At 36.8% G+C, this 23,424-nt stretch overlaps 8 protein-coding genes across 9 annotated transcripts; 3 read left to right on the top strand and 5 right to left on the bottom strand.

The window, feature by feature from the left end:
• The first annotated feature begins 1,056 nt into the window (after positions 1–1,056).
• Positions 1,057–3,383, top strand: LOC114537995 (E3 ubiquitin-protein ligase RNF114-like). Its single transcript, XM_028559108.1, has 6 exons — positions 1,057–1,225; positions 2,066–2,222; positions 2,290–2,363; positions 2,756–2,888; positions 3,104–3,211; positions 3,300–3,383. The coding sequence occupies exons 1-6, from the start codon at positions 1,128–1,130 to the stop codon at positions 3,363–3,365; spliced, it is 636 nt and encodes a 211-aa protein (XP_028414909.1). The 5' UTR covers positions 1,057–1,127; the 3' UTR covers positions 3,366–3,383.
• A 284-nt stretch (positions 3,384–3,667) lies between these two features.
• On the bottom strand, positions 3,668–7,651 carry LOC114537947 (low density lipoprotein receptor adapter protein 1-like). Its single transcript, XM_028559066.1, has 10 exons — positions 7,116–7,651; positions 6,292–6,356; positions 6,114–6,197; positions 5,926–6,015; positions 5,585–5,613; positions 5,088–5,202; positions 4,820–4,879; positions 4,488–4,739; positions 4,344–4,384; positions 3,668–4,253 (listed from the first exon to the last, which is right to left on the bottom strand). Exons 1-10 carry the CDS (start codon positions 7,213–7,215, stop codon positions 4,094–4,096), a joined length of 996 nt encoding a protein of 331 aa, XP_028414867.1. The 5' UTR covers positions 7,216–7,651; the 3' UTR covers positions 3,668–4,093.
• Positions 7,652–8,934: 1,283 nt separating this feature from the next.
• Positions 8,935–10,854, bottom strand: LOC114533076 (lanC-like protein 3 homolog). Its single transcript, XM_028554665.1, has 5 exons — positions 10,537–10,854; positions 10,302–10,419; positions 9,945–10,232; positions 9,514–9,858; positions 8,935–9,431 (listed from the first exon to the last, which is right to left on the bottom strand). The coding sequence occupies exons 1-5, from the start codon at positions 10,801–10,803 to the stop codon at positions 9,205–9,207; spliced, it is 1,245 nt and encodes a 414-aa protein (XP_028410466.1). The 5' UTR covers positions 10,804–10,854; the 3' UTR covers positions 8,935–9,204.
• Positions 9,988–15,061, top strand: LOC114537905 (kinesin-like protein KIF25). Its single transcript, XM_028559025.1, has 15 exons — positions 9,988–10,110; positions 10,980–11,064; positions 11,141–11,206; positions 11,378–11,627; positions 11,762–11,865; positions 12,106–12,383; positions 12,500–12,652; positions 12,783–12,891; positions 12,960–13,024; positions 13,093–13,341; positions 13,452–13,573; positions 13,669–13,723; positions 13,818–13,918; positions 14,221–14,382; positions 14,722–15,061. The coding sequence occupies exons 2-15, from the start codon at positions 11,002–11,004 to the stop codon at positions 14,814–14,816; spliced, it is 1,872 nt and encodes a 623-aa protein (XP_028414826.1). The 5' UTR covers positions 9,988–10,110; positions 10,980–11,001; the 3' UTR covers positions 14,817–15,061.
• A 102-nt stretch (positions 15,062–15,163) lies between these two features.
• LOC114537936 (carnosine N-methyltransferase-like) lies at positions 15,164–16,641 on the bottom strand. Its single transcript, XM_028559056.1, has 2 exons — positions 16,246–16,641; positions 15,164–16,042 (listed from the first exon to the last, which is right to left on the bottom strand). Exons 1-2 carry the CDS (start codon positions 16,553–16,555, stop codon positions 15,195–15,197), a joined length of 1,158 nt encoding a protein of 385 aa, XP_028414857.1. The 5' UTR covers positions 16,556–16,641; the 3' UTR covers positions 15,164–15,194.
• A 51-nt stretch (positions 16,642–16,692) lies between these two features.
• LOC114537956 (solute carrier family 28 member 3-like) lies at positions 16,693–22,081 on the top strand. 2 transcript variants are annotated; one of them, XM_028559079.1, is made up of 7 exons: positions 16,693–16,766; positions 16,914–17,042; positions 20,316–20,507; positions 20,673–20,834; positions 20,918–21,174; positions 21,540–21,708; positions 21,760–22,081. In XM_028559079.1, exons 3-7 carry the CDS (start codon positions 20,403–20,405, stop codon positions 21,970–21,972), a joined length of 906 nt encoding a protein of 301 aa, XP_028414880.1. In that variant the 5' UTR covers positions 16,693–16,766; positions 16,914–17,042; positions 20,316–20,402; the 3' UTR covers positions 21,973–22,081. The 2 variants fall into 2 exon arrangements, with proteins under 2 accessions (XP_028414880.1, XP_028414884.1); XM_028559083.1 differs by lacking the exon at positions 20,673–20,834.
• Positions 17,007–19,884, bottom strand: LOC114537914 (proton-coupled folate transporter-like). The gene is made up of 4 exons (XM_028559035.1): positions 19,221–19,884; positions 18,590–18,724; positions 18,302–18,508; positions 17,007–18,202 (listed from the first exon to the last, which is right to left on the bottom strand). The coding sequence occupies exons 1-4, from the start codon at positions 19,450–19,452 to the stop codon at positions 17,385–17,387; spliced, it is 1,392 nt and encodes a 463-aa protein (XP_028414836.1). The 5' UTR covers positions 19,453–19,884; the 3' UTR covers positions 17,007–17,384.
• A 307-nt stretch (positions 22,082–22,388) lies between the features above and the next one.
• Positions 22,389–23,051, bottom strand: LOC114533191 (octapeptide-repeat protein T2-like). Its single transcript, XM_028554695.1, has one exon. The coding sequence runs from the start codon at positions 23,049–23,051 to the stop codon at positions 22,389–22,391; it is 663 nt and encodes a 220-aa protein (XP_028410496.1).
• Positions 23,052–23,424: the final 373 nt, after the last annotated feature.

Below are 23,424 nucleotides of genomic sequence, written 5' to 3' on the forward strand. Positions count from 1 at the left end.
TGTCGCAGTTTCGTCGGGACTACCTTGAGCTAAAGCAAGCAGAGGCCATGGACTTCAGTGACCAAAGATCTTTCTCTGTGCCTCGTACCACTAATGTACTTACCAGACCTGAACAAAGACTTCGCAAATCATTCTGTACTCTTCATAGTAACCGGAACTGCAATGAATGTAAAAAGAAGAGATCTTTAGCGCAAAAGAGGCGAAGACAACGGACACTAGGAATGGATCTTTTCGTAAATGATTTTCATGGATTTCACTGGATTGATTCTAAGGTGAACGAGTATCAGACTTTGAACATTGCTGGGAAGAGTCTTGGAGCCACACATGATATTTTTGACACAGTTGGAGTCATTCAAAATAATCGTTTGTTCTTTCCAGAACTTGCTATAGACCGGCCTATTCTTATTACAGAAAAAGCTGGAATATATAGGAAGATACCCAGAGAAACAAATAGGAAATTGGATGGATTTGAAAGCAAGAAGAGACCCCCTCCACCTCGTATACCAGATGTTAGAAAAAAAGATGTTTTTCAACGGGAAGAACTCACAGGACATCTACCTGCACTTCATGCGTATGACAGTGTCGATTTAGCGTCGTCAGGGAAGTTGAAAGAATTGAAAAGTACGGACAAGGAGAGGAGAAGAATAAATGTAGTTCTACCAAGAATTTCATAACAGCTAAATGTATTAAGGACAGACTGAATCGTGCTGGGAAACTTTGGTAGTTGTAATACTGCAACGCTGGACAAACTTTTTTTATTCATTTTCTTGTCACTTAATGTCGAATTATTTAGGTAATATGTTTTAATAAAACCTGCAGTGAATATGTTCAAAAGTTGTCGTGTATTTTATTCACTTGCATTTGCACGTAGGCTAATGAATAGTGAATTCATATTTCTGAAGTTCGTCACTAGTATCAGTGGGGTCCTGTCATAGGTTTTAGGAGGGGCGGTTCTGGTCCAGTAAAGCCAATCTCGTTCCAGACCTTAAAACTGCGACTACGTCATGGATGACGTTTCATGGGTTTCCCCACGATCTTTAAATATACATCAGTATGTAAATTCATATGGACCACAATATTAGCAAATAGCGATTGATATTTTTGTGTAGTTCTGTGTTTCAGACAAGATGGCATCCGTAGCGAATGCTGAAGAACTTGATGCTGTGACATGTTCTGTGTGTAAAGATGTGTACAAAAATCCCGTGAAAATATCCTGCGATCACACGTAAGTACTAAGTAAATCATATCCGTGGTTTCATAAGAAAATGGGGTAAGGTTTCTAGAACGGATGATTATGTTACTTTCGATTTCAAACTTCTCTACTTTTCTTTGTAAGGCACTCGTTTTCGCCCACAAAAGCATCTTTAAAGAACGAGAGAAACGATCTTTTATCACAGCGATATTTCTTCACGCTATACACATCCCTGTTCGTTGTTCAATGTGAATTTACTTCTACATTATATGAATTCCTACTTGATGCAACATTGTCATCCTATTCCTGACGTTCGGTCTCAAAAGCAATCCTTAGAGCTTTCAATAACCTATGCATGTGTAAGTTCCCCAATGAAAATTTACTTGTCAGAATCCGGCAGGAGAACTTTGAAGGTTTTTTGTGATTTTTTTGACTGTAAACATTTCCAATTATTCATCGTCATTTGTCGGAAGTGAAACTGGAAACCGAAATAGATTAATCCTGATTTCAATTGTATCAGAAATGGACCATCGAAGAAGGTCTTTTTGTATATCTTTTATGGCCTAAAACGTATCAGAAATCAACCGATTTTGAAGACAAAATCATGTTTTCAAAAAATTGGGTTTTCCAGGTAACGACGATTCCGAGAAAATCATGAAACGACGATCAGATTCCGAGCTCGTTTCAGTCCTCAGAGATGTTATTGTGGCAATTGGCAAAACATTAGAAATTTCTTTTGTCTGCGTTCTTCAAGACACTTGATCCAACTTTAGTCTGGTCTATTCTGTGCTGTCCTCCCCGTAGAGCTTGTCAGCTTGATAAGCTTTAATACGTAACAAATATAATTCAATTTTTTTTCTTTTAATTAACTAGATTCTGTGAAGACTGTATCAATAGGACATGGGGAACGAATGGTAATCAAAATTGCCCTGTCTGTCGCAAACCTGCAGATGGCATAAAAGACGCTGATTTTGATATGATCCAGAAGATGACTGTACTATCCATCGCTTGCCGAAAATGCAAGAAAAAAGTAAACAACTATATTCCATGCAATCTACATAAAGACACATTTATATTTATTATTTCTTTATTACCAGGTGATTTTGTCCGAGTTCAGACGTCATGAAAGGGTCTGTGGAACTGCCACAAGTTTTGCTGGACCTTCAACTAGGTATTAGTCTGTCGGGGGAGTGTTCAAAATAGTGGAAAGCGCTGTGATTCTTTCTTTCAACCTTCAAAAAAAAGGGGCAAAAGGCACTGAAACAGGCGTTTATGCCAACGAAATAGTTATTGAAGCATTTTTAATTGATCTATCAGTACTAATCCCTTTTTATACTATAACAATGAAAAATATTAGGAAGATATTCAAGAATCGTTTTTCTCGAGTTTCATTAAACGAGATTCGTGAGATGGCGTAAGCAAAAAGCGCGGAGTTTGGCGGGAAAACCACGAAAGTCGTACTCAAAGTCGTACTCAAAGTCGTACTTAATAAGCTGAAGTATCCAGTATAGGCTTTAAAATGTCATTTCATATCTGTACTTATCATTGTTTGTTTCTTTTTAGTCTTGGTTTGGGAGATCGAACTGGAGCTAATATCTACACCTTTCCTTGTCCCTACTGTCCCAACAAAAATCTGGACAGAGAAGATTTATTACGTCATGTTCTGGGCTTACACAAGGACGACCAACCGAACGTGGTGTGTGTAGAAAGAGTATTACCAGTGAAATCCTGATTTGATTTTAAATGGTTGTACAGATGTATCTATTAATTGGATCACCAGTATAACCAAGGATTAGGTCGAAACGCCAGGAAGTGTTTTTGAGTCGAAATCTTAGATAGTTGTTATATACCACATTTGGAACAAATTTGTGTCATCAACAGTCTTATTAAATTAAATATTTGTTTCTTTAGGTGTGTCCAATTTGCAAAGTGATGCCCTGGGGTAACCCAGAACAACAGAGTGGCAACTTTTTTGATCACATCAAATTGCGACATCGTTTTGACTACGATCGATTTGTGGTGAGAATTGTTTTCAGTTCATTTCAAATGTTCTGGTTACAAAAATTTTCAGAATCCTCTGTAACATATCTGATTTCATTTATACCAGGACTTGAACCAAGATGAGGACACTGCCTTGAAGAATACCCTGGTATTGAGCATGGACCAACACTGATTCTGACGTGGTGGGAATCAGTTAAAGCTGGATTTGATTTTACATGCTTCTGTTCGGAGAAAACGTAATGTAACATTTGTTGTATGATGGTACTGGTTGTATTTGCACATATAAGCAAGTGAGGTAACCTATTCATATAGTTGAAAATATATTATCTTAAATAAACTTAATAAAGTATTATCTTTTTACGATTTTACTAAAGTAGATATAACGTTGGACACTGGACAACGGATGATTTAACATTTGATCTAAGATTAACGTCTGTGTACGTCAAAATCACCTTTATATCCCAAGGTTGCATATTCATGCCTTTATTATATATTTGATTTTGTTTATAAAAGTACATATATATGTTACAAATTGTTGTGTTAATTGTATATCAAGTTATTACATTTCAATAATTGGTCAAATACTCTTTAATATACCTTGCATTATATAAATAATGTATCGCGCTTAACAAAAGTGTGTTTAGGAACTGTACCGGATCGTAATCTTATATAAGTTCTTTTAGAACATTTAGAAGCTGCAGTTTCACATGAATTTAGGCTTTTATATACCGTCATTGTATCATCCTTTTCAATTTTAACATGTTCAATATATATAGATTTACAGTGCTTCCCTCTGCCCCGGCTGTATTATAAAATGTACATGCATTCAGTTCAAAAACTGCAACGCTAATATATATCTGTAATGAGTGTAATAATATTCTAAGCAAGCTTTTATTAGATTTAAATATGAATTTTGCTTAAATCTTCTGACGACTTCGACAAGAAGAGATCTTCTTCGCTCTGAGCAATATCCAAAAATGGAGCCCAGTCTCCATTACGGATCTCCTCCTTCTCAAAGCCAATGTCCAAAAGGTGTGGATTAGATCTGGACTTTGCGAGCCTGCAAGAGACGCAAAACGCTCAGCTGAAAGGCTTTCGACAAGAAAATGGACAAACCTTTAAGAAAGTAAAGCCAGTTATATGAACTTACTTTGTGAACTCTTCGTCGAATCCATTGTCCAATGAAAAATCCTAGAGAGAAACATTTAAGACGGTAATATTAGTTCATTTGTGGCAGTAGGGATGAACTTTGGAAGAAAATAAGATCTTCATCAATTAGATACTATTTACATACCAATGCTAGAGATTTCTGTTTTCTTCTCGATGGTGGAGGCGTTAGTTGAACTGAAGGTAGAGATGAGAATGAAGAACTTCTGCCAGAATTGTTATCAGGTTTATCATTAAGAGGTTCTGATGATCTTCGACCAGTGTGAACAGCAGAAGTGTTAAACGTTCCTGGAGAACCGTTCGTGTGTGGTGACGGAGGAGTCGTTTCGATGAGAGGAACAACATTTGGCGTTTCTTTTGCTTTCGTTTCTTTCATCGTCTGGCAAAATAGACAAAGTTTCAACGTTTGTATCTGTATATAGACACAAGTAAGTTGAAAGGAGAAGTATATTATCTTACCTCCCATGCTTCAAATGCAACATTGAAGGCTTGTGCGACCGTTAAAGCAATGGCTTTGGCCTGTGACAAAAGAGAAGGATTTGGAATTTTAAGAAATACTAGTTCAATTAGTTCTAGGTTTTAACTTTCGCTTTTAAATTGTGGCATGTGTGGTTTTTAAACTGATAAAATCGATATTTTTTTAGGTGAAAGCGGAGTTGAAAAACTAATGTTGAAGGTACGTAAAGTTTAAAAACTACTTTCAAAACCAATTGATCACCAAACTTACTATTTTCGGTTTCGTGCATAAAAATGCGCGACATCTGATCTGAAGACTTTGTTTTTCCCTTGAGTTAAATGCAAATACTTTGGGAACATTTGGATCAGCTGTACAATACGATACTCTGCAAAACATGTAAAAAACGTTGTTTAATTTCACCGCAAAATTCCCAGAATCTTTCTCGGACCCAGAGCTCGTTTCGCACGCGGTCGCCAGGTAATGACGTCAGGTGTGACGTCAGAACAAAAATATTTTTATGAATACTTCAAAATCGGTGATAACGATAAATGGGGGATATTTTTACAAGGAAAAACATTTAAAAAGTTGCTACAAACGTTTCTCTATTACTCAGTGAGGAAAATCATGCAAAAACAGTGGTAAAGTCTTGGTAAAATGTTGTTGCAATTATCCTTGGAAAAGATAGAAAATCTAAGAACAACGTAATGTTAATTTTCCCTATTTTTTGTATCAATCATCATGAAGATAAAGTATATTATTTTGCTTACCGAAAAATTGGAGTGACTTCCAATGGTGTCTAATGAAATAACATAAAATTAATGATATGAATAACAGCTATTTTTGATAGCTTTATTCTACATGAAACCATGTTTCCCAAATTTGGGAAACTATGGTCAATTGAAGAGGAATTTGATGAAAATGAAAACTGAAAATATGTATTTTAGAAATTGTTTCCTGGATTGATAGTAATTGCATTTTTGATCATTTTGAAATGAATGACCTAGTGATGATCCTTTGATGTTATCTGGGGGTGTTAAAAGATGTGTTGGATGAATAGTGACATTCTATTTATCACATCTGAAGAATCCTCTTTTTGCTCTTTGCTTACTTTTGTGACGAAGTCGAGTATCCTGATTTCCTTTGGTGTGACTGTGAGAACAACCTTTTGAAGCTTCATATCTCCTTTAGACTTCTTTATCTGCCAAAAAAAATGCATTTAGTTTTGACAGACCAGCTTTTTCTTTGGTCTACTTCTTAGAATTTCATCCTATGCAGAGCACAGTTATTTCTACACACCTTCGCCTCTGCTAACAACCTTTTCACTGCCTCGTCGGTCACACCCTGACCCTGGGCCTCTACCGCTGGGGCGCACCCAAGATACTAAGGAAACAGATAAGAGAATAACTGTTAAAGAGTCAGCAATTGACCTGACAAAATCAGTAGTTTTCTCTGAGTTAAATAAAACATAATATACCTTCACAAAGAACGAAATACCATCAACCAATGCTTCATTTTCATGTAGCCAGTCTTCTTGTAATGCTGTAAAAAAAAATTTCAAGGATATGAAATATTTTTAGAGTATCATTAGCACATTTTATTGTGATTTTATCATGGTGCTTGGTTGGTAAACATCTTAACTCTAAAGGATACATTTAATTACAACACAAAAGAGTTGATGACATTAAGACCCCCCAAGTCTGGCTGCCAGGCTACCAAAATCTCTTTAGTAAATTTAACATCTTTGTACTTGCTGAACTTGAAAATCAAAGTGCTATGCTGGAGAACACTGAATTTTATCATATCAAGGAATATTAATGAAAATTCTTTCATGATCTCAACTTTCACCAATCCTGACCTTTTTATCATATAGAAAATACGTCCTTAGGAAAATGTCACAATTTATAATTGCTACACTTGTCGTCTTTCATCATCTTTAAATGTATCACAAAATTCTTCTTCTAACGATAAATTATCTGTGAAATACCGAGGCACTTTACTGGTAGCATACTGCAGACAATAGTAATATCCGCTGCTTGTCAAATATTTCAACCCCGACTCAAAAATATCTACAAAAACCACTTCGCACACAAACCGATGTACATTGGAATCGCAAATTATTCAATTTCATTGTGTAGATTATATTTGAAACAATTTTTAAACAAAGTAACATTTACCAAGGATTAGTCAAACGCGATATATGCTACATCCTATTCAAATATAACAAGTGTAAATCAGCTGTAACTTGTCGGAAATCATACACACTCTAAAATCGTTTTAAAAAATCAATACTGAACTTACTTTCGTGGCTACCAAACTTTCTTTCGATTTTTTTTCGCAGTACTTTAGGACTTCTCTTCACGGCGTCGGCAACTCTGCCCGCTTTTCCTATGAAAGCCATAATCTACAGCTTGTATCTACTCGATTGACCTCGTGTTTATTATTCAATTGCTTTTCAAGATCACTGATCACAAAGTCGCGTAATTTGCATACGTATATACCCCAGATATTGATCAAAGTATATATACTTTCAGCGTGGGCAGAACAGCAGTTCGGCTTTGATATTCTTCCGATTAATGCCCTTCCGCTTTTTTTAATAAACCTGTGTAAACTAACATGCACGAAAGATGACTTGCAGAATTATATTGTTCAACTTCAAATCTTCGTGCTTGATCTTGAACGAGCGATGACGTACATTTCAGTTGCATGAAAATTATGTCACCCGTCCCTTCTCAAATTTCTTCTAATAATTTCTCCGGCGGAAGCTGGTATTTGCCGACTCGTTGATCTGTCAGATGTTAGCTCAACTCCGACCTAAAATGGCAACACAAATACGGGAGGTCTCGTAGCTTGTAAGTGTTTTACACTTTACCTTTTGATTTCTTCTTTTCGTTCTTCAATTTTTTACTTTTATTTCTAGTCAAGAAAACGGGCATCGGAAAGCAACACTTTCTCATTTGAGGCGATTTATAAATCATCTTAGTTGATCTATTAAGAAGCTTGAGCAAAACTTTTTTATTGATAGTTTTAAGAGTTTTACAAACTTTTTTTCATCGATTTAGTTTCGTGTGGGAATCCTACTCAGTGGGCTGACCACGACCGCAAAAATGAAAGAAATAATTATATTGCAATTATGTGTCCTGTGGACTTTCGTGCACGACAATGAATTAAACATGTATATGATTACACATAATTACTTTGTCTTTGACCTTCCCAACAGGAGGATTTGTATTATTTTATTCATTTGAGAAAAAACGTAGAAATTGAGATTTCATGTCTTTTTAATTTTAAAGACATTTTGGCCACAAAACACCTTGGTGATTTCGCTGTTTGCCAATAAACCTTCCAGATCTTTCAATTGGTTCTCGTGTCCGATATCCTAGCCTATAAATACACTCTGTTTCTGTGGGCGTTAAGATATCCTTTGAAAATGAACTTTGTTTAACTTTTAAATCACCCTGCTTTTTTTATAAAACTTCTTAAATTCGGTTTGGCAATGTTTCTAGTGGCAGGCAGTAGACAAAAAAGTTCCATACACCGTTCTTAACTGCGGTCATATAAAAGTTCATAGCAACCAAACTTCCTGGAGAACTGTCACAAAATTACACCCACTGGCCTGGTAATTAAAATGATCTGGCGTTAGGCAAAATTTATGCAAGATTCTTCTAGATTATCTCACTGTCTTTTTTCTACTTAGCGGTTGTTATAGGCAGCAGTTTAATAGCATAGAATTTTCGGAAATAACCAGGAAATGTAAACTACTAATTGTGACTGAATTTGAATACTTCAAAACATTTGTTACTTTAGAGAGAGAACTAATTGTTCCGGTTGCATTCTTTGAAGGCAAAACCACATCCAACAAATGACTTTTAAGATCCCAAGTACTGAGTTCATGGAGGCAGAAATTATTGTCCAAAAGAATTCATCATGATCTCTCTCACGAAGATAAAATCGTCAAAGACCTTTGCTATATCGAATTGCATTACCAAAATTCCTTTGTCTTTGACAAATATTTTTACTAAACGCCAGATTTCTATTTTCGTATTTCTGAAGCTTTAGAAAGTAGATTCATGTAAATTCCTGACGATCCATATGGTGACCCACGCAGGCAATCCTGAAGGACAGACTGAGGCCACCGTGAAAATATTCCTTTTGTAAACAACTTAACATTCTTCTACGTCTTTTAGACATATTTGGCTGCGTTTGGTTGAATGAGGAAATGTGCACTTTACGTCCCTTTGAATATTGTTGTTCTCTTGACTTTTATTGGACCAGTCTTTGCGGAAAATAGGATTGAAGTGGCGCAATAAACATGAGTTGACGTAGAGCATTAAAAAATTATTATCTTTATCATGATTACAGACAAACTTAGTTGACATAAAAACTAAGACTACAATACATTAAAAAATGGAAATGAAGCTTTTTTGGGGTCTAGAAGATCTACAAGATAACACACAGTTCCTGCCAGTCCTTCAAAAAGACTGTATGGTGCATCTGGTGTTCTTGCTCCTTGGATGAATTCTTCATTGGTGAGGAATTTTGCGAATTGTATGGCCCTGTGGAGATATTTCTCATCATTGGTGACACGGTAGAGAAGAAGAAAAACATAGCTATTACCTGAGGAAGAAGAATAATCCTCTAATGTCAGATTTTATTACACAGAGAGAAAAGATTTTGGTTCGAATGATGGTCAACTCACCAGCAACACCATGACATATTCCAGGTCCTTTTGTCAACAAGCCTTTCTCCCAGACAATATCACCACACTCAAATGCAGCTTTGAGGTACTTCTCCTCCCTCCACTGTAGGTATACTTTCACCAACAAATACACCACCCCTGGAGCACCATGACACCAATGTACCAACTCATCTCCCTCATCTTCCTCTTTACCAACAGTGGCTGGATAGTTACCATTGTCTTTTTTGCAATGAAGAATGAAATCTGCTGTGTTTTTTATGTCTGTTTCAACATCAGATTTGCCATCGAAAAAAGCAGGAAAACAGAGAAGCATTTGCAGGATTCCACTCAATCCATGTGCAGCACCTATAAAATTAAATTGTGTGAACACAAAATATATGTGAAATTAGATAACCCTCCTAACCAGTTTTAACTTAGTGTTTTATTAATACCTACAGATTCAGTGCTATAGTACGCATACATCAGTGGTGCCTGTGATCGGTGCTCGCGAGAATATGATCTCCCTTCAGTCACAATAGCATTGAACAAAACGTCTATCATATTAGCGGGAACAACACTTTCTCCAAGCACTTGTTGCAACCATCTCACAACACACAGGTAACCTGCTCGGCCAATTAACAGCTCATTTGCACCATGTTGCAATAATTGTTGATTTAGTTGGAGATTATGACTTAGCTGAAGAAATTTCTGTATAAATTTTGATTTATTTGTTGCATCTCCTAGGAATAAGATGGAAATATTTCAAACATTGGGTTTTCCATACATGGATATAGTTTTCAGATTTATACCGAGTTCATTAAAGATAACGCTTGCCACACCAAAAACTCCAGCATGGCCTAACAGGAATGAAGCTTCAACTGGACTAGTTTTTGATGAAGATAACTTCTTAGCATCTTCAATACCAACCTAGAAATGAATCATATTATTATTACCTATCATTCATGTAATCATGTTATTGGGAAAACTAGAAACGTGGAAATGGAAGGGTAGCCATACTAGTTTGCAAATTATCTTTGTTCACACCTTGATATATGCCAGTGCTTTTTGCAATAATTCTTCACGTTTTTCTTGGAAGCTCTCGCTACATGCCATCTTCAGATACATGAATGCCACTCCGGATGCACCAAGATACAGCCCACCATTTGCATTATTAGGGGTGGGTTTGAATCTCTCCTCAATTTCCTCAACATAAGATTTTATCAGATCTTGAATAAAATCACAGTTTTCATTTTGACCTCCTGTTGTAAAATCAGGCAAAGAATTTTTAAAATATCTCTGATTTCTGTACATTTTGTGCAATTATTGCCAATTTCTAACCATCCAAATTTCTCACTCTTCTGTAACCCATTCAACGTGTGTTTACATGAAGTCTCCTACGCTACATGAAAACAAATTCCAGTTGGGTTTCATGGCGACCAAGGACGCTTTGTGTTTTCTCTAAAATTCAGACTCAAAACATCGAATAGTTCATAGGTTGATCTCAAAACGATGCCGGAATTTGAAGGGGAAGCCCTGAAAGAACGAGTGCAGAAGCTCGAACGGGTTTTACGGGTAAGAATTTCTGAGAATCTAAGAATGTCATCCCTCAAGGCCGTAGCAAATTAACGTGTTATTGCTACATTTGCAGGCACGAGAAGAACGGATAGTTGCATTAGAAACAGAAAATGCTATGTTGTATCTGAAACTGGCTGATGTAAGTGAATTTTCAAACCTTGATTGACATTTAAATAATTATACCTACCCCTCCAAATAATTATCACGATCTATTCTCATTAAAATCACCCACAAATCTTAGTCCTGGCTTCCATAATCTATGTATATTTTTTAAACAATTAATTTCCTTTGGTTTCTGGATCAATTCAAGTGCCAAGGTTCACTACATCACTGTAAGTCTGAAGCATCACATCTCAGAAGATTGTATCAGAATGAACTCAAGTCCAACAACAATGTTTCAAAGAACTTCAGAGGATTGTCTACCAAGGTCACAGTCATCAGAAAAGACATGGAAAATTTGTCGGAAATGGTGAGAAGCTTGCCAAAAATGATGGAGAAGGAGGTCAATAATGCCAGACTTGCCAGCGAAAGGCTTCTATCTGGAACTTCAAATCTAGATGGTAATTGAATGATCATGAAATTCACTTAATTTAAATTCACTTTGTCCCTTAAAACAAATATCATTTTGTTTCCAAGCAACTGCATTCTATTTGTGGTCAAGGCATTTGAACAAATCCATTGTTATTTCTTTCAGATGTACAAGCAAAGTTATTGGAAACTGAAATGGCTCTTGATGAGGCGCTTCAAAGGGCATCAGCTGAAAAGTACCGAAGGCGTACTTTACATAACGTTTTAGTGGTAATTTTTCAGTGAATGTCATATGCTTATAAACTAGCCAATTATATAGTTATTTGGAACCCATTTAGAATTTATTTCGAACCCAATTAGAACTTATATGGAACTTAATTAGAACTGTTTGAAGCTCAATTAGAATTTTTTGGACTCCAATTAGAACATGCTTGGAACACAACGACATGGGTTTAACTTGCGTGATTTTGCTATAACTCACTTATGATTCCATTTCATTGCCTTCACTAGGAACTGCGTGGAAATATCCGTGTTCATTGTCGAGTGAGGCCTTTGATAGCGGCGTTAGATTCAGGAGGTGTTAGTAAAGATCTCGGCAAGGCAGGGACAGCTTTTGAACAAGTCGTAAATGTCGTTGATGACGAAACTGTGTCCGTTCGCCCAAACAAGGCAATGTCCGGCTCGATTCAGAAGAAAATATTTGAATTTGAGAGAGTTTATGCACAGGATGCCACACAGGAGTTTGTCTTTGAAGATGTTTCACCGCTCCTAACCTCACTACTTGATGGGTAGGTGAGAATTTGTCTTCCACGATCCACGATGGATCCACGATCCATGCATTCGATTGTGAGCGAAGATGATAAAAGAGAATCCATGAAAACATTCTTTTTTTCTGACATTATAGTTACAATGTGTGTTTCATGGCGTATGGTCAGACAGGTTCAGGAAAGACGCACACTATGGTTGGTGGTCATACCTTGAACGATGATATTGAGAGTACAGAAACTGATTATTCTATGGAGGGAATCATACCACGGGCTGCCAGAGAGATTTTCAGGTAGAAAATGATCAGGTAGAGGGAATTTCAGGTAGACAATTATCAGGTAGAGGGATTTTCAGGTATAGAATATTTCGGTAGAGAGATTTTCGCGATCATGGAAAGACTAATGTGGAAAACTGTTCTTTAGGCTAATGGCCGAACGTGAACATCAGTCCGAGTCCTATGCGATGGAAATATCCGTGTGTGAAATATATAACAACGATGTTCGTGACTTACTGAGTGAGAAATCAACTAGGGTAAGATTAGTTTACCCAGCATCTTTCTTTTGTGACTTTGGTTCAATCTGTCTTGTTCGTTTTTGTAGACGGAGAAGAAAGATGTTTATATCAATAGTGACGGTTCAACAGAAATACCAAGTTTGTCAACGCGGTATGTTCTTCGGATTTAAATGCAAAGTATAACAGTATATAAGATGGATTTACTGTTTTTCTCTTCAGTTCAGTGAGGAGTGTTGAAGATGTCATGAAATATGTTGGACATGGGATGAGGGAACGTCATGAAGATGCAACTAAAGTTCATGCTCACTCGAGTCGATCCCATCTTATAGTTCAGTTGACATTGTATACATCATCGAATCAGATCTCACCCCCCGGGAAAGGAAAGTCAGTAGCACCTTCCCCTCCTGTCACCCCGCGAGGTCTAAAAAGAGGCGGATCTTATGATAAGGACCCAAGGAGTAGATCTAAGTAAGCAAGCTCGATCTTTCTACTGATGCTTCTTTAACCACACTATTCTGTGTTATCCATCTTTTCGTTCGGTGTGAAACTAATGAACAATACCTGACTTGCTCCTTCAGGTCCCCTGCTCCTCCAAACAACTCCCATCCGAGTTCCCCATCACCTCCTGATACCCCATCAACGTCAATGGTTGTTAAAACCAAGCTGCAGTTGGTTGATCTTGCTGGGAGTGAATGTGTTGGTAAGGAGGTTATGCTTATTGTTTAACATTTAACATATATCCATGACGTTCATTTGATCTTATCCGGTGCTTCATCGATATCTTCACATCTTTAGGTCTGTCCGGAGTGACTGGAAGTGCTTTAAGAGAGACATCTTTCATTAACAAGAGGTATGAATAACCTTTCTACCAAAAGCCAAGATGGGCCATAATTATGAATATTCTTTGATATGATGGCAACTCATATATTGATATATCTTTCTAGTTTGAGTGCCTTGGCTGATGTCTTAGGAGCGTTAGCAGGACATCGCTCACATATCCCGTATCGTAATACCAAATTAACACATGTTCTTCAAGACACCATCGGTAAGAGTCTGTGAACAAGGAAAAAGTCTTACTCTAAACTTTTAATTTCTGAACTCAGTGCATGTTATTTGGAGTGAAGAAGATTGGAAAGGCTAGAGGCTTTTCCGGGAAAAGAAACTAGAGAATAACTCTATCTGTTCTGAAGTTAATGAGTTCACGGCAACCAGGTATATAATCCGAAAGTTCGTCGTGAAAGTTAATTTTTGTGTGGTGATTACTTTCATCTATCTGTTCTGTTATTTGCGAAGGATGTCCATCAAGCAACAATTAAAGCTCAATACATCATCTCTATTTTACTGTAGGTGGCGATGCTAAACTGCTTGTCATGTTGTGTGTTTCACCTGTGCAGAAATTTATCACTGAAACTATGCAGTGTCTTGGATTTGGTTCCAGGGCCAGGCAGGTTGCACGCGGACAAGTGAAGAAACGAAGAGGAACTGCCTCTCCTTTGCAACAGTCCATAGGTAACCCATGTTGCTTTAAATGTCATGTCAGTATTGTTTCATGGAACAACTGGATTAGGCAGAACAACGTGATCGTCTTTTCTTAATCTTCACTTTTTCGTTTGACACTTTTTTGCGACTTCTCGCTTCCGTTTGCGAAATCCGCAAATTATGCGAAAATTTTGCGACTTAAGCGCGCGTTTTACTGCGCCGTCTCAGGTCCTAAACACGTGTTTTACTGCGCCCTGGTTTTCTTAAATTCAAAATACAATGGGCTTTCATTCGAGTGAAGATCTTGATTGTTGCGCCTTATAAAACTGTATAAAAATATACTTCAAGTATTCCATACTTGTTTTGTAGATTTAAAAGAAGTAAACGCGGCCCTTAAAGCAAGTGGAAGTCTCAGTAAACTTACCGTACCTAATTTAACCAAACGTCGTGGCTCAAATCACTAGTACCAATGTTTTAAAACTTAGAAACTTTATAGAGACATGATATACAAAACTAAGATACATGCAAATATGATACTGTATATATTGTCTTGGACACAGAATATCTATCATCAATCTGTTTAGGATTTGATTCATAGCCCTTTTATAAAGTTCTTTTATAGAAAAACTTGTATAGTGTATCCATTTTTTATGGATAAATTAATGGTTATACTTTTGCATACAATGACTTTTTTCTATTAATTTTTTTACAGAATTTTTTAAATAATTTATTATTTTATTATATTTTTGAAATAGTCTTTCACAATGTAATAAAAAATGCAAAACGTTTTAGCATAATTTATTTACCTTACTACACAAAATGGTGGGTTTACATAAATGTGTTTACAACGGTTTTTTTGCAACAAAAAATACACAATTATAAACTGTCTCCATCATGGATTTTTTATTTCCAATATAAGTAGACTTCAGTCTATCTTCTTTAAGTATTTCAAATTTAAATTCATTCACTACTAGATTTTTCAGTTCTTCATAACTAATCTCGATAGATGATTCATTAGGTACATCTGCAAAATGGAATAACAAAGGCCCAAGATTGATCCAGTGGCCTCCTGGCTTAAGAATTTTATATATAGTTTCAATGTACGACACAATGTTATTAGCAGTATCAATGAAGAAACATGTTGTGATACAATCCCACTGGTTTGGTTCAACGTAAACCTCCGTAAAGTTTCCAGCATTCATGGAGAAGTTGATGTCTTGTGGTAACCGGGATGGGTCTATATCTGGAATTTGAATGGGTCGGACTTGATCTTTAGGTGACATGTTATTACACGACTGGTGTACAAATGGATGAATGGTGGTGTGGCATGTACCTCGACATTTATTAAGGATGTAGTTAGAGGCAATGAGCATGAACAGACTCCACTCATTTCCTTGAATGGTATAACCAAACTTTGCCAGTTCAACCATTAACCTTGCCAGGCCAGCACCAGGTACTAATATTGACACATCACCAGGTTTGAACTGGTCAGTTGGATATAAATTTCGTACTTCATCTATGATGGGTTTGTAGCACATTTCTCTTTCCTCTCGGCCTTCCTTGCTCCAATCTCGGACAAACTGCTTGATGGTGGTGAGGACCTTCTCCATGAACAGTACTGTGATGCCCTCCTGATCATTCGACTCTGTGTTCATATCAACATGATGGTCAACATTTTCAAAAATATATCCTATAAACAAGTGCACATTTATTGTTGACTTAAGGTGGCATGTAGGGTTTTGATACAAGTTTATATTACTTAAGGTGGTGGACTAAAGTTTGTAACTAACATGTGGGTCCACTTAAAGTGGCTTCTGGGCTAGTCTTAGTACCGCTTTCTGGACTTAAGGTGGCTGTTTAATTCACCTCTTTGTGGGTAAGTGACCTACCTACCTGTGTGGCCAATGATTTGCTTAACAAATTCATAATTCTTAGCAATGCATTGCCTTTGTTTTTGTAAATGTTCCTGAAATTTAGGCAGCCTTTCTTGATCCTTGGCATCCAATGAAAGAAAATCCTTCTTTGCTTTGTCAATTCTCAAGTTTAAGAATTTCTGATAATGTAAAAATGCATTCACAACTTTCATGAAATGTTCTCTTTCTAACGCATCTGTTTCTTCTTCTTTCTCAGTGCAATGGTTTGCGTCGATTTCCTTGTCTGCAGATGCCATTTCAAAACTCTTGATACCTATATCACTGCTCATCTGTGCCTATATGAAGTATACTGAGATTATTGTTGAGATAGTCTTGCTTGTCCAGGTGGGACAATATGGGGTAAAACACGCAATTTAGGGATTTCTGGGGTTTCACTTGAATCAACGAAGACATTTCCCGGGAAATTTAATATTTGGACAAGAAGGTCGAAGACTCGAAGGCATGCAGTAGAAATGTTTGTCTTTGGTTGTGTTGAATTAGGTGGGTCAATTGTTTTAATAGATGTTCTAATTGTTCTAATAGATGTTCTAATAGATAGATGTTCTAATTGTTCTAATAGATAGAGCAATATGTATAAATATTCTATTGTGTTGTTGTTCTATAATTTTTATTTGTTGTTCTTTCAAGGGTGAAACTGAAGATATTGACAATGGTAACACTACATCGCCGAGCACATCACAAAGACTCTAGTCAAAGCATGAACATTTCCAGCGCTAGTCCTCCCATTGAATCCATACTTGGATCAACTACGAACAAGTAAGTTGATGTTTGCAATTGAATTTAGAATACCATAATTTGGGGTTTACGCCTTTATTATAATAGAGATATTTGAATATGAATAACGAATGCACGAATAAACTGCTCAACTTAAGACGTTTACTCTTTGAATACGGTAGCCTTACATAAAGAAGATGCAATGTAATTTATAAACATGTATAATAAATAATCCCACAGTCACCACATTGAGCCATGTCATATATACTGAAGCTTCGACTCTTGGAGTCATAACCACTGCATCTTTTGGTCTCTATGTACTTCTTGCAACCTTAAATGGGGCGCTGTTAGTATTTGTATAATAATATCTAATACCATATTTATCTATGTTGAAACCTGTACACCTGGTACTTTGGTGTCATCTGTGTCTGAGCTGATTTCAGACATCTTGGAATACAAGATATTTTGATTTTTCTGGGTTAAATAATATATGATTGAGAACAAAATAATTGGAATCAACAACAATCCTGCTTGGACAAAGAATACAAATCCGGGTAGATGGAATCTATTTAAACCCACAGGATACAACATGCTTAATGTGACTGAGCCCAATAACTGGGCAATTGTCTCTGTAACAGCAATAACACTACAAAGAGCACCCTCGTCTTGTTTTTCAACCATTTTTGATGCAATGCTTCTGATGCATGGTGGCCCAGCTACAGCTAAAAATGCTGGTATACATGATATAAACATTGTTGCTGTAGTTTTTGCAAAACCCACAATAACATTGCTTAGGATGTAAGATAAACAACCAATAATGACGATTAAGGACTCAACAAAACATCTTGTCAACACTTTGAAAGCAAATACTATGCCAATACCAGCTGACGCCGTTTTGGTAGCAAGGTAGTAACCAATCATTTCTGATCCCCAACATAGAGGATGACGTTTTGTGAAAAGCACTGTGACATTACCAAAATAGTCAAATACTGAAAACAAAAATGACACTACCAATAATGCCAGACAGAAATTTACATATGGACCTCTCTTTGCCGTGATAAAATTCTTTATCCGTTTTGCATTAGCCAAGCAGGAAAACTTGTTAAAGGATTGCTTTTCCATCAATGATTCTGGCAGGTACAAAACATAAATACAGATGATGAACAATAAACTTGTGCTTGCCCATAATGGTGGCATATAACCTGGTTAACAAAATAAAACATATTATGTTATGACCATAAAACATATTAAGTAATGCACCAGTTTCCAAATGATGCTATAATCTTTTGAGTCTTTATTACCTGAATGTTTTAGCCAGATTCCATTGAATAAAAAACTTGTTGTAGCTGCAAAAACAAGGGATAGTTCAAGAATACCAAGCCTAAGAGTTCGGGCACTATCATCCGTAATATCAACAATGTAGGCTAAACATGAACCGGTGATTGTTCCAAATGATCCTGTGAGGCCCTCCACAAACGAACCCAGGAAAACAACATAAAATGGCCAACCTTAAAGAAATGAACTTTATTATAGATTTTACTGGTTTCATATTTTATAACTAAAATGATATATAAATACCATTTTCATACCAAATGACACTGTTAATGAAACAATTAGGAGGCGAAGAAATGAACCACATGTAGCAACTAGCATAACGGGCTTTCTTCCTGTCGAATCAGACATTGAACCATACATGAAGGTTGCAAACACAGATGGTAGGCTAGCTACATGTATAAACGAAAATGAAAATAATACTTGAGTGAACAGAAGGTATGTGATTAATTTATGATAAGGATTCCTACAGTTTTAAAACTACAACATACCTGACATTAACTTAAATAAACGCAGGAAAATACTATTATTACACTAAACCTGTATCTTTCTACTTTCGCAAATTATCCATAAAACGAAAGAAGTGAAATACAAAATCCGTATTTAATTAAGTGACACTAATACACGCAATAGGTGAGGGTAAATAAATTATGATTTTTGGCATTTCACTTGATGTAGGTAGAAAGGGTCTTACAGGTTGAAAGGGTCTTAATTTCAAGTGGAATTATACACGCTTCAAATTCAAGCCAGGAACAGTCGATGAAAAATAAGTCAACTGTCGGTCCTCCAGCAGGAATCGAACCTACGCTTTTGCGATGCCGGTGCAATGCTCATGTCACTGATACGCAAAATACGCAATAGATTGTAAAATTATCAAGGACTGCTTACATGATAGACTTAGCCCGACAAACCAACGGGTTGCTTGAGTTTGAACATGATTTTCCAACCTTGTAATACTTTCATCAACATCAGTGTCATTGTTGCACAATTCTTCTTCCCCTTTGGTGAAATTATATGACCTCCCGAGTTCCTCGTAAATGTATTGTTGCAATAAAGGTGATACCATAGCTAAAGCAAAAACGTAGGCAAACGCTACTGGTTCAACTGTAACTACACGCATTTTCAACGAGAATTACGATAGTCCAGCATTACTTTCCAGAAAGCCAATAATCACGCATATTTTTGACACTGTAATAATCAGTAATATGTAATAATAACCAATAACAAAGTGGTAGGTCTTGGCTAAAGGGGTGGTTTGCGCTTTGCGTGTTCGTGGTACACGCGTATGGCGTGTAGTCCCCCATTATTGAAGAATCGATTTTATTATGCAAAATTCGATTGTGAAATATTGAATTGTGATACTGATACATTGTCGTCACGTTGTACTATATTCTGCAATTGTGATACCCTAAATGGTGAAAGTCGTAAATTTTAAAACAATAAACTGTGAAGAGCTAAATTATACAACATCAAATTGTGATGCATTAAAATTGTGAATAGAGAAATTGTGCTACATTAAATTGTGAAACGCTAAATTGTGCTACTTTAAATTGTGAAACGCTAAATTGTGCTACTTTAATGACTTTTAATGTTGCACAATTTAGCGTTTCACAATTTAATTTTGCACAATTTAGCGTTTCACAATTTAATGTTGCACAATTTAGCGTTTCACAATTTAATGTTGCACAATTTAGCGTTTCACAATTTGATGTTGCACAATTTAGCGTTTCACAATTTAATGTTGCACAATTTAGCGTTTCACAATTTAAAGTAGCACAATTTAGCGTTTCACAATTTAAAGTAGCACAATTTAGCGTTTCACAATTTAATAATAGAAAGCAAGCATAATTTTCAGTAACAAGGATAAAGTGTCATATTGTGCTTCATTCCAGCTAAGAATATTTTATTCATTAGAGATATATCCTTAAAAATGAAGTTACATCCCCAAAATGCATCTTTGATTGAAATGCTTTTGTTTTTCAGGTAACATGGCGGCCTGTTCTTTGGGGTTTGGTTCTGCAGTTCATTTTTGGTATTCTCATACTGAGAACCAAGGAAGGATACAATGCTATGAATTACATAGGAGAGAAAGTGACAAGATTTCTTGATTATACTGTAGCAGGCATTGTTTTTGTATTTGGGGAATCCTACTATCTTCATTTTGTAGCATTTAAGGTATGTGGACTAACTAGTAATCATACATAATGTGTATTAGTGTATAACTAATACTTGTTATATCCATTGGGAATAGTCATTTCATTGATAGCATTGTTCAGCTGCGCAACCCCAGCTTTCTTATTGTGTGTCAGTGGAAATATCTGGAATATTCTCTTTTCTAAGGTTTTAATGGTTGTGATATTTGTGAGCTCTGTGACATCAGTGTTGTACTATATTGGTGTTATGGAAGTGATCATTGTGAAGCTCGCATGCCTTATGCAAATTACTTTGAAAGTGTCTGGGGTAGAGGCATTGTGTGCTGCTGCTAATGTGTTTGTAGGCCTGGTAAGATATCATAAAAGAGTTTTTGGATAAATCACTGCATCATGCATCCATGTATTCTTATTAAGATTTTCTGTTCTAATTAGATTGAAGCGCCTCTTTTAATTGGCCCCTTCGTGAAAGATGTAACAATGTCAGAATTACATTCCATAATGACCAGTGGTCTGGCGACCATAGCTGGTGGAATGCTAGCTGCTTATGTTAGTCTGGGTGTTGATGCACAACATGTGTTGTCAGCGTCAGTCATGTCTGCACCAGCAGCCCTGGCTATATCCAAGTTAATGTACCCAGAAACGGAAGTCCCCACTACCTCTGGTCTCAACGCTATACAGTTTCAGAAAAGGTTAGTGGTGCGACCACCCTCGTACCCAGGCGTATCCTGACCTCTGTACAATACCTGAATGCAAAGTTATATATTTTACTATTAAAACCTAGCCTCCTCCGCAGGCATCCCCTTTGTATTAAATAATATTAGGTTATTAAGCTTGGGGGTTTTTTTTTTCTTGCTCCCCCAACACAGCTAGGCCAAGCCAAATATATGCAGTTGTAGAAATGGCAGAAAAACGATGAATCTACAGATTTAAGCTAGCAATTATTAAAATGAATTAATCCCGAATTTAGAAATACTAAGGTTTAATCCAGGTTATACCAAACCACAACCATTTGAAAAGACATTATCTTACATCCTAAATCTGACTTCTTTTTTAGAAACGAGAAAAATGTCATAGAAGCAGCCACGAAAGGAGCCTCAGCTGCAATTGGTCTTGTGGAAAATATTGGCACAAATCTCATTGCGTTTTTTGCGTTTCTTTCATTCATCAATGCAATACTATTGTATCTTGGTAGTTTGGTTTTATATCCCGAACTCTCGTTTGAGGTATGAATTTCAGTTTGTAAAATATCATAATGTCTTCTCTGTGTTTTTTAGTTGATTTGCTCATATGTCTTTGCACCATTTGCTTTCCTGATGGGCGTGCAGTGGTCTGATTGTACGAAAGTAGCAGAGTTAATAGGTGTGAAAACGTTTCTCAACGAGTTCTTGGCATTCGGACAACTGTCAGTGTTAATTAAGAATAGAAAAAGTATGTCACCTGGACCAGTTTTATCGGTAAGATATTGCCGATCTCTTGCCAATCTATGAAAAAACTATGTGTATTTCAATATCATGGGAATACCATGCAGGGGCCAGTTGTTCAAAGCTAGGTCAGCCCTAGCTAACCCTGGGTTAAATTTTAATCCAGTGTTTTAGTTTATGTGCTTCTGAAGTACCGTTCGTTTTAAAACTTTAGAAAATATTACTTCTATCGATTTAGAAAATATTTATGAAAAAAGATATTCAACTTTGTGAACTAGCGGTTAGAAAAATTAATGTAAAGATTTGCTTTAACCCTGAGAAAAATAGGAAAATTAAAAAGAATTCGAAGTTTCAAAAAAAAGGGAAAAATTCTAAGTCAAAAAAGGGAGGGGAGAGAGTAGACAGGATAGGAGAGAAGAGCATAGATCCGCTGCATGTATGTTCTCCTTTCCTTCGCTTCCGCTGCTGTCCTCCCTCTCCTCTCATTCTTCCTCTCCCTCTCCTCTCTCCCTTCTCTCCCTCTCCTCTCCCTCCTCTTTCTCCCTCCCTTCCTTCCTCTCTCGCTCTCTCTCTCTCTCCCTTCCTCTCCTCTCCCTTTTTTCCTCTCCCTTCCTCTCCTCTCCCTTCCTCTCCTCTCCTCTCCCTTCCTCTCCTCTCCTCTCCACCTCTCCCTCTCCTCCCTCTCCTCTCCCTCCTCTCCTCTCCCTTCCTCTCCTCTCCCTCCTCTCCTCTCCCTTCCTTCTCTCCTCTCCCTTCCTCTCCTCTCCTCCCATCTCTGCTCTCTCTCCCTCCTCTCTCCTCTCCCTCCTCTCCTCTCTCTCCCTTCCTCCCCTCTCTCTCCCTTCCTCTCTCCTCTCTCCCTTCCTCTCTCTCTCCTCTCTCTCTCCTCTCTCTCTCCTCTCTCTCTCCTCTCTCTCTCCTCTCTCTCCCTTCCTCTCTCTCCCTTCCTCTCCTCTCTCCCTGCCTCTCTCCCTGCCTCCCTTCCTTTCCTCTTTCCTCTCTCTCTCCCTTCCTCTCCTCTCTCTCCCTTCCTCTCCCCTCTCTCTCTCTCCTCTCTCCCTGCCTCTCTCCTCTCTCTCCCTTCCTCTCTCTCCCTTCCTCTCCTCTCTCCCTTCCTCTCCTCCCCCTTGTTCAAGCCCTTGCATTGCCTTTTGGAATTTTTTCTTTCTTTATTTTGAAACTTCGAATTTCTTTTCAAATGTCCAATTTTTTTTGACTTAGAATTTTTTTCTTTATTTTAGAAACTACCAATTTATTTTTAAATTCCGAATTTTTTTAATTGTCTTTAATTTTTTTTCCTTCTTTTGAAACTTCGAATTTTTTTAATTTTTCATTTTCAATTTTTCAATGTTCAATTTTTTTCTTTCTTTGCCTTTGGAATTCCGAATTTTTTAAATTGTTCAATGTTTCTTTGACATCAGATTTTTTTGAAATTTCGAATTTTTTTTAATTTTTCAATTTTCAATTTTTCAACGTTCAATTTTCCAAGTCTTTGAAACTCATGTTTTGACACTGCTA

This window comes from Dendronephthya gigantea, unplaced genomic scaffold, assembly GCF_004324835.1.
Source record: "Dendronephthya gigantea isolate DGI-Jeju-01 unplaced genomic scaffold, DenGig_1.0 000002F, whole genome shotgun sequence".
Classification (NCBI taxonomy): domain Eukaryota; kingdom Metazoa; phylum Cnidaria; class Anthozoa; order Malacalcyonacea; family Nephtheidae; genus Dendronephthya; species Dendronephthya gigantea.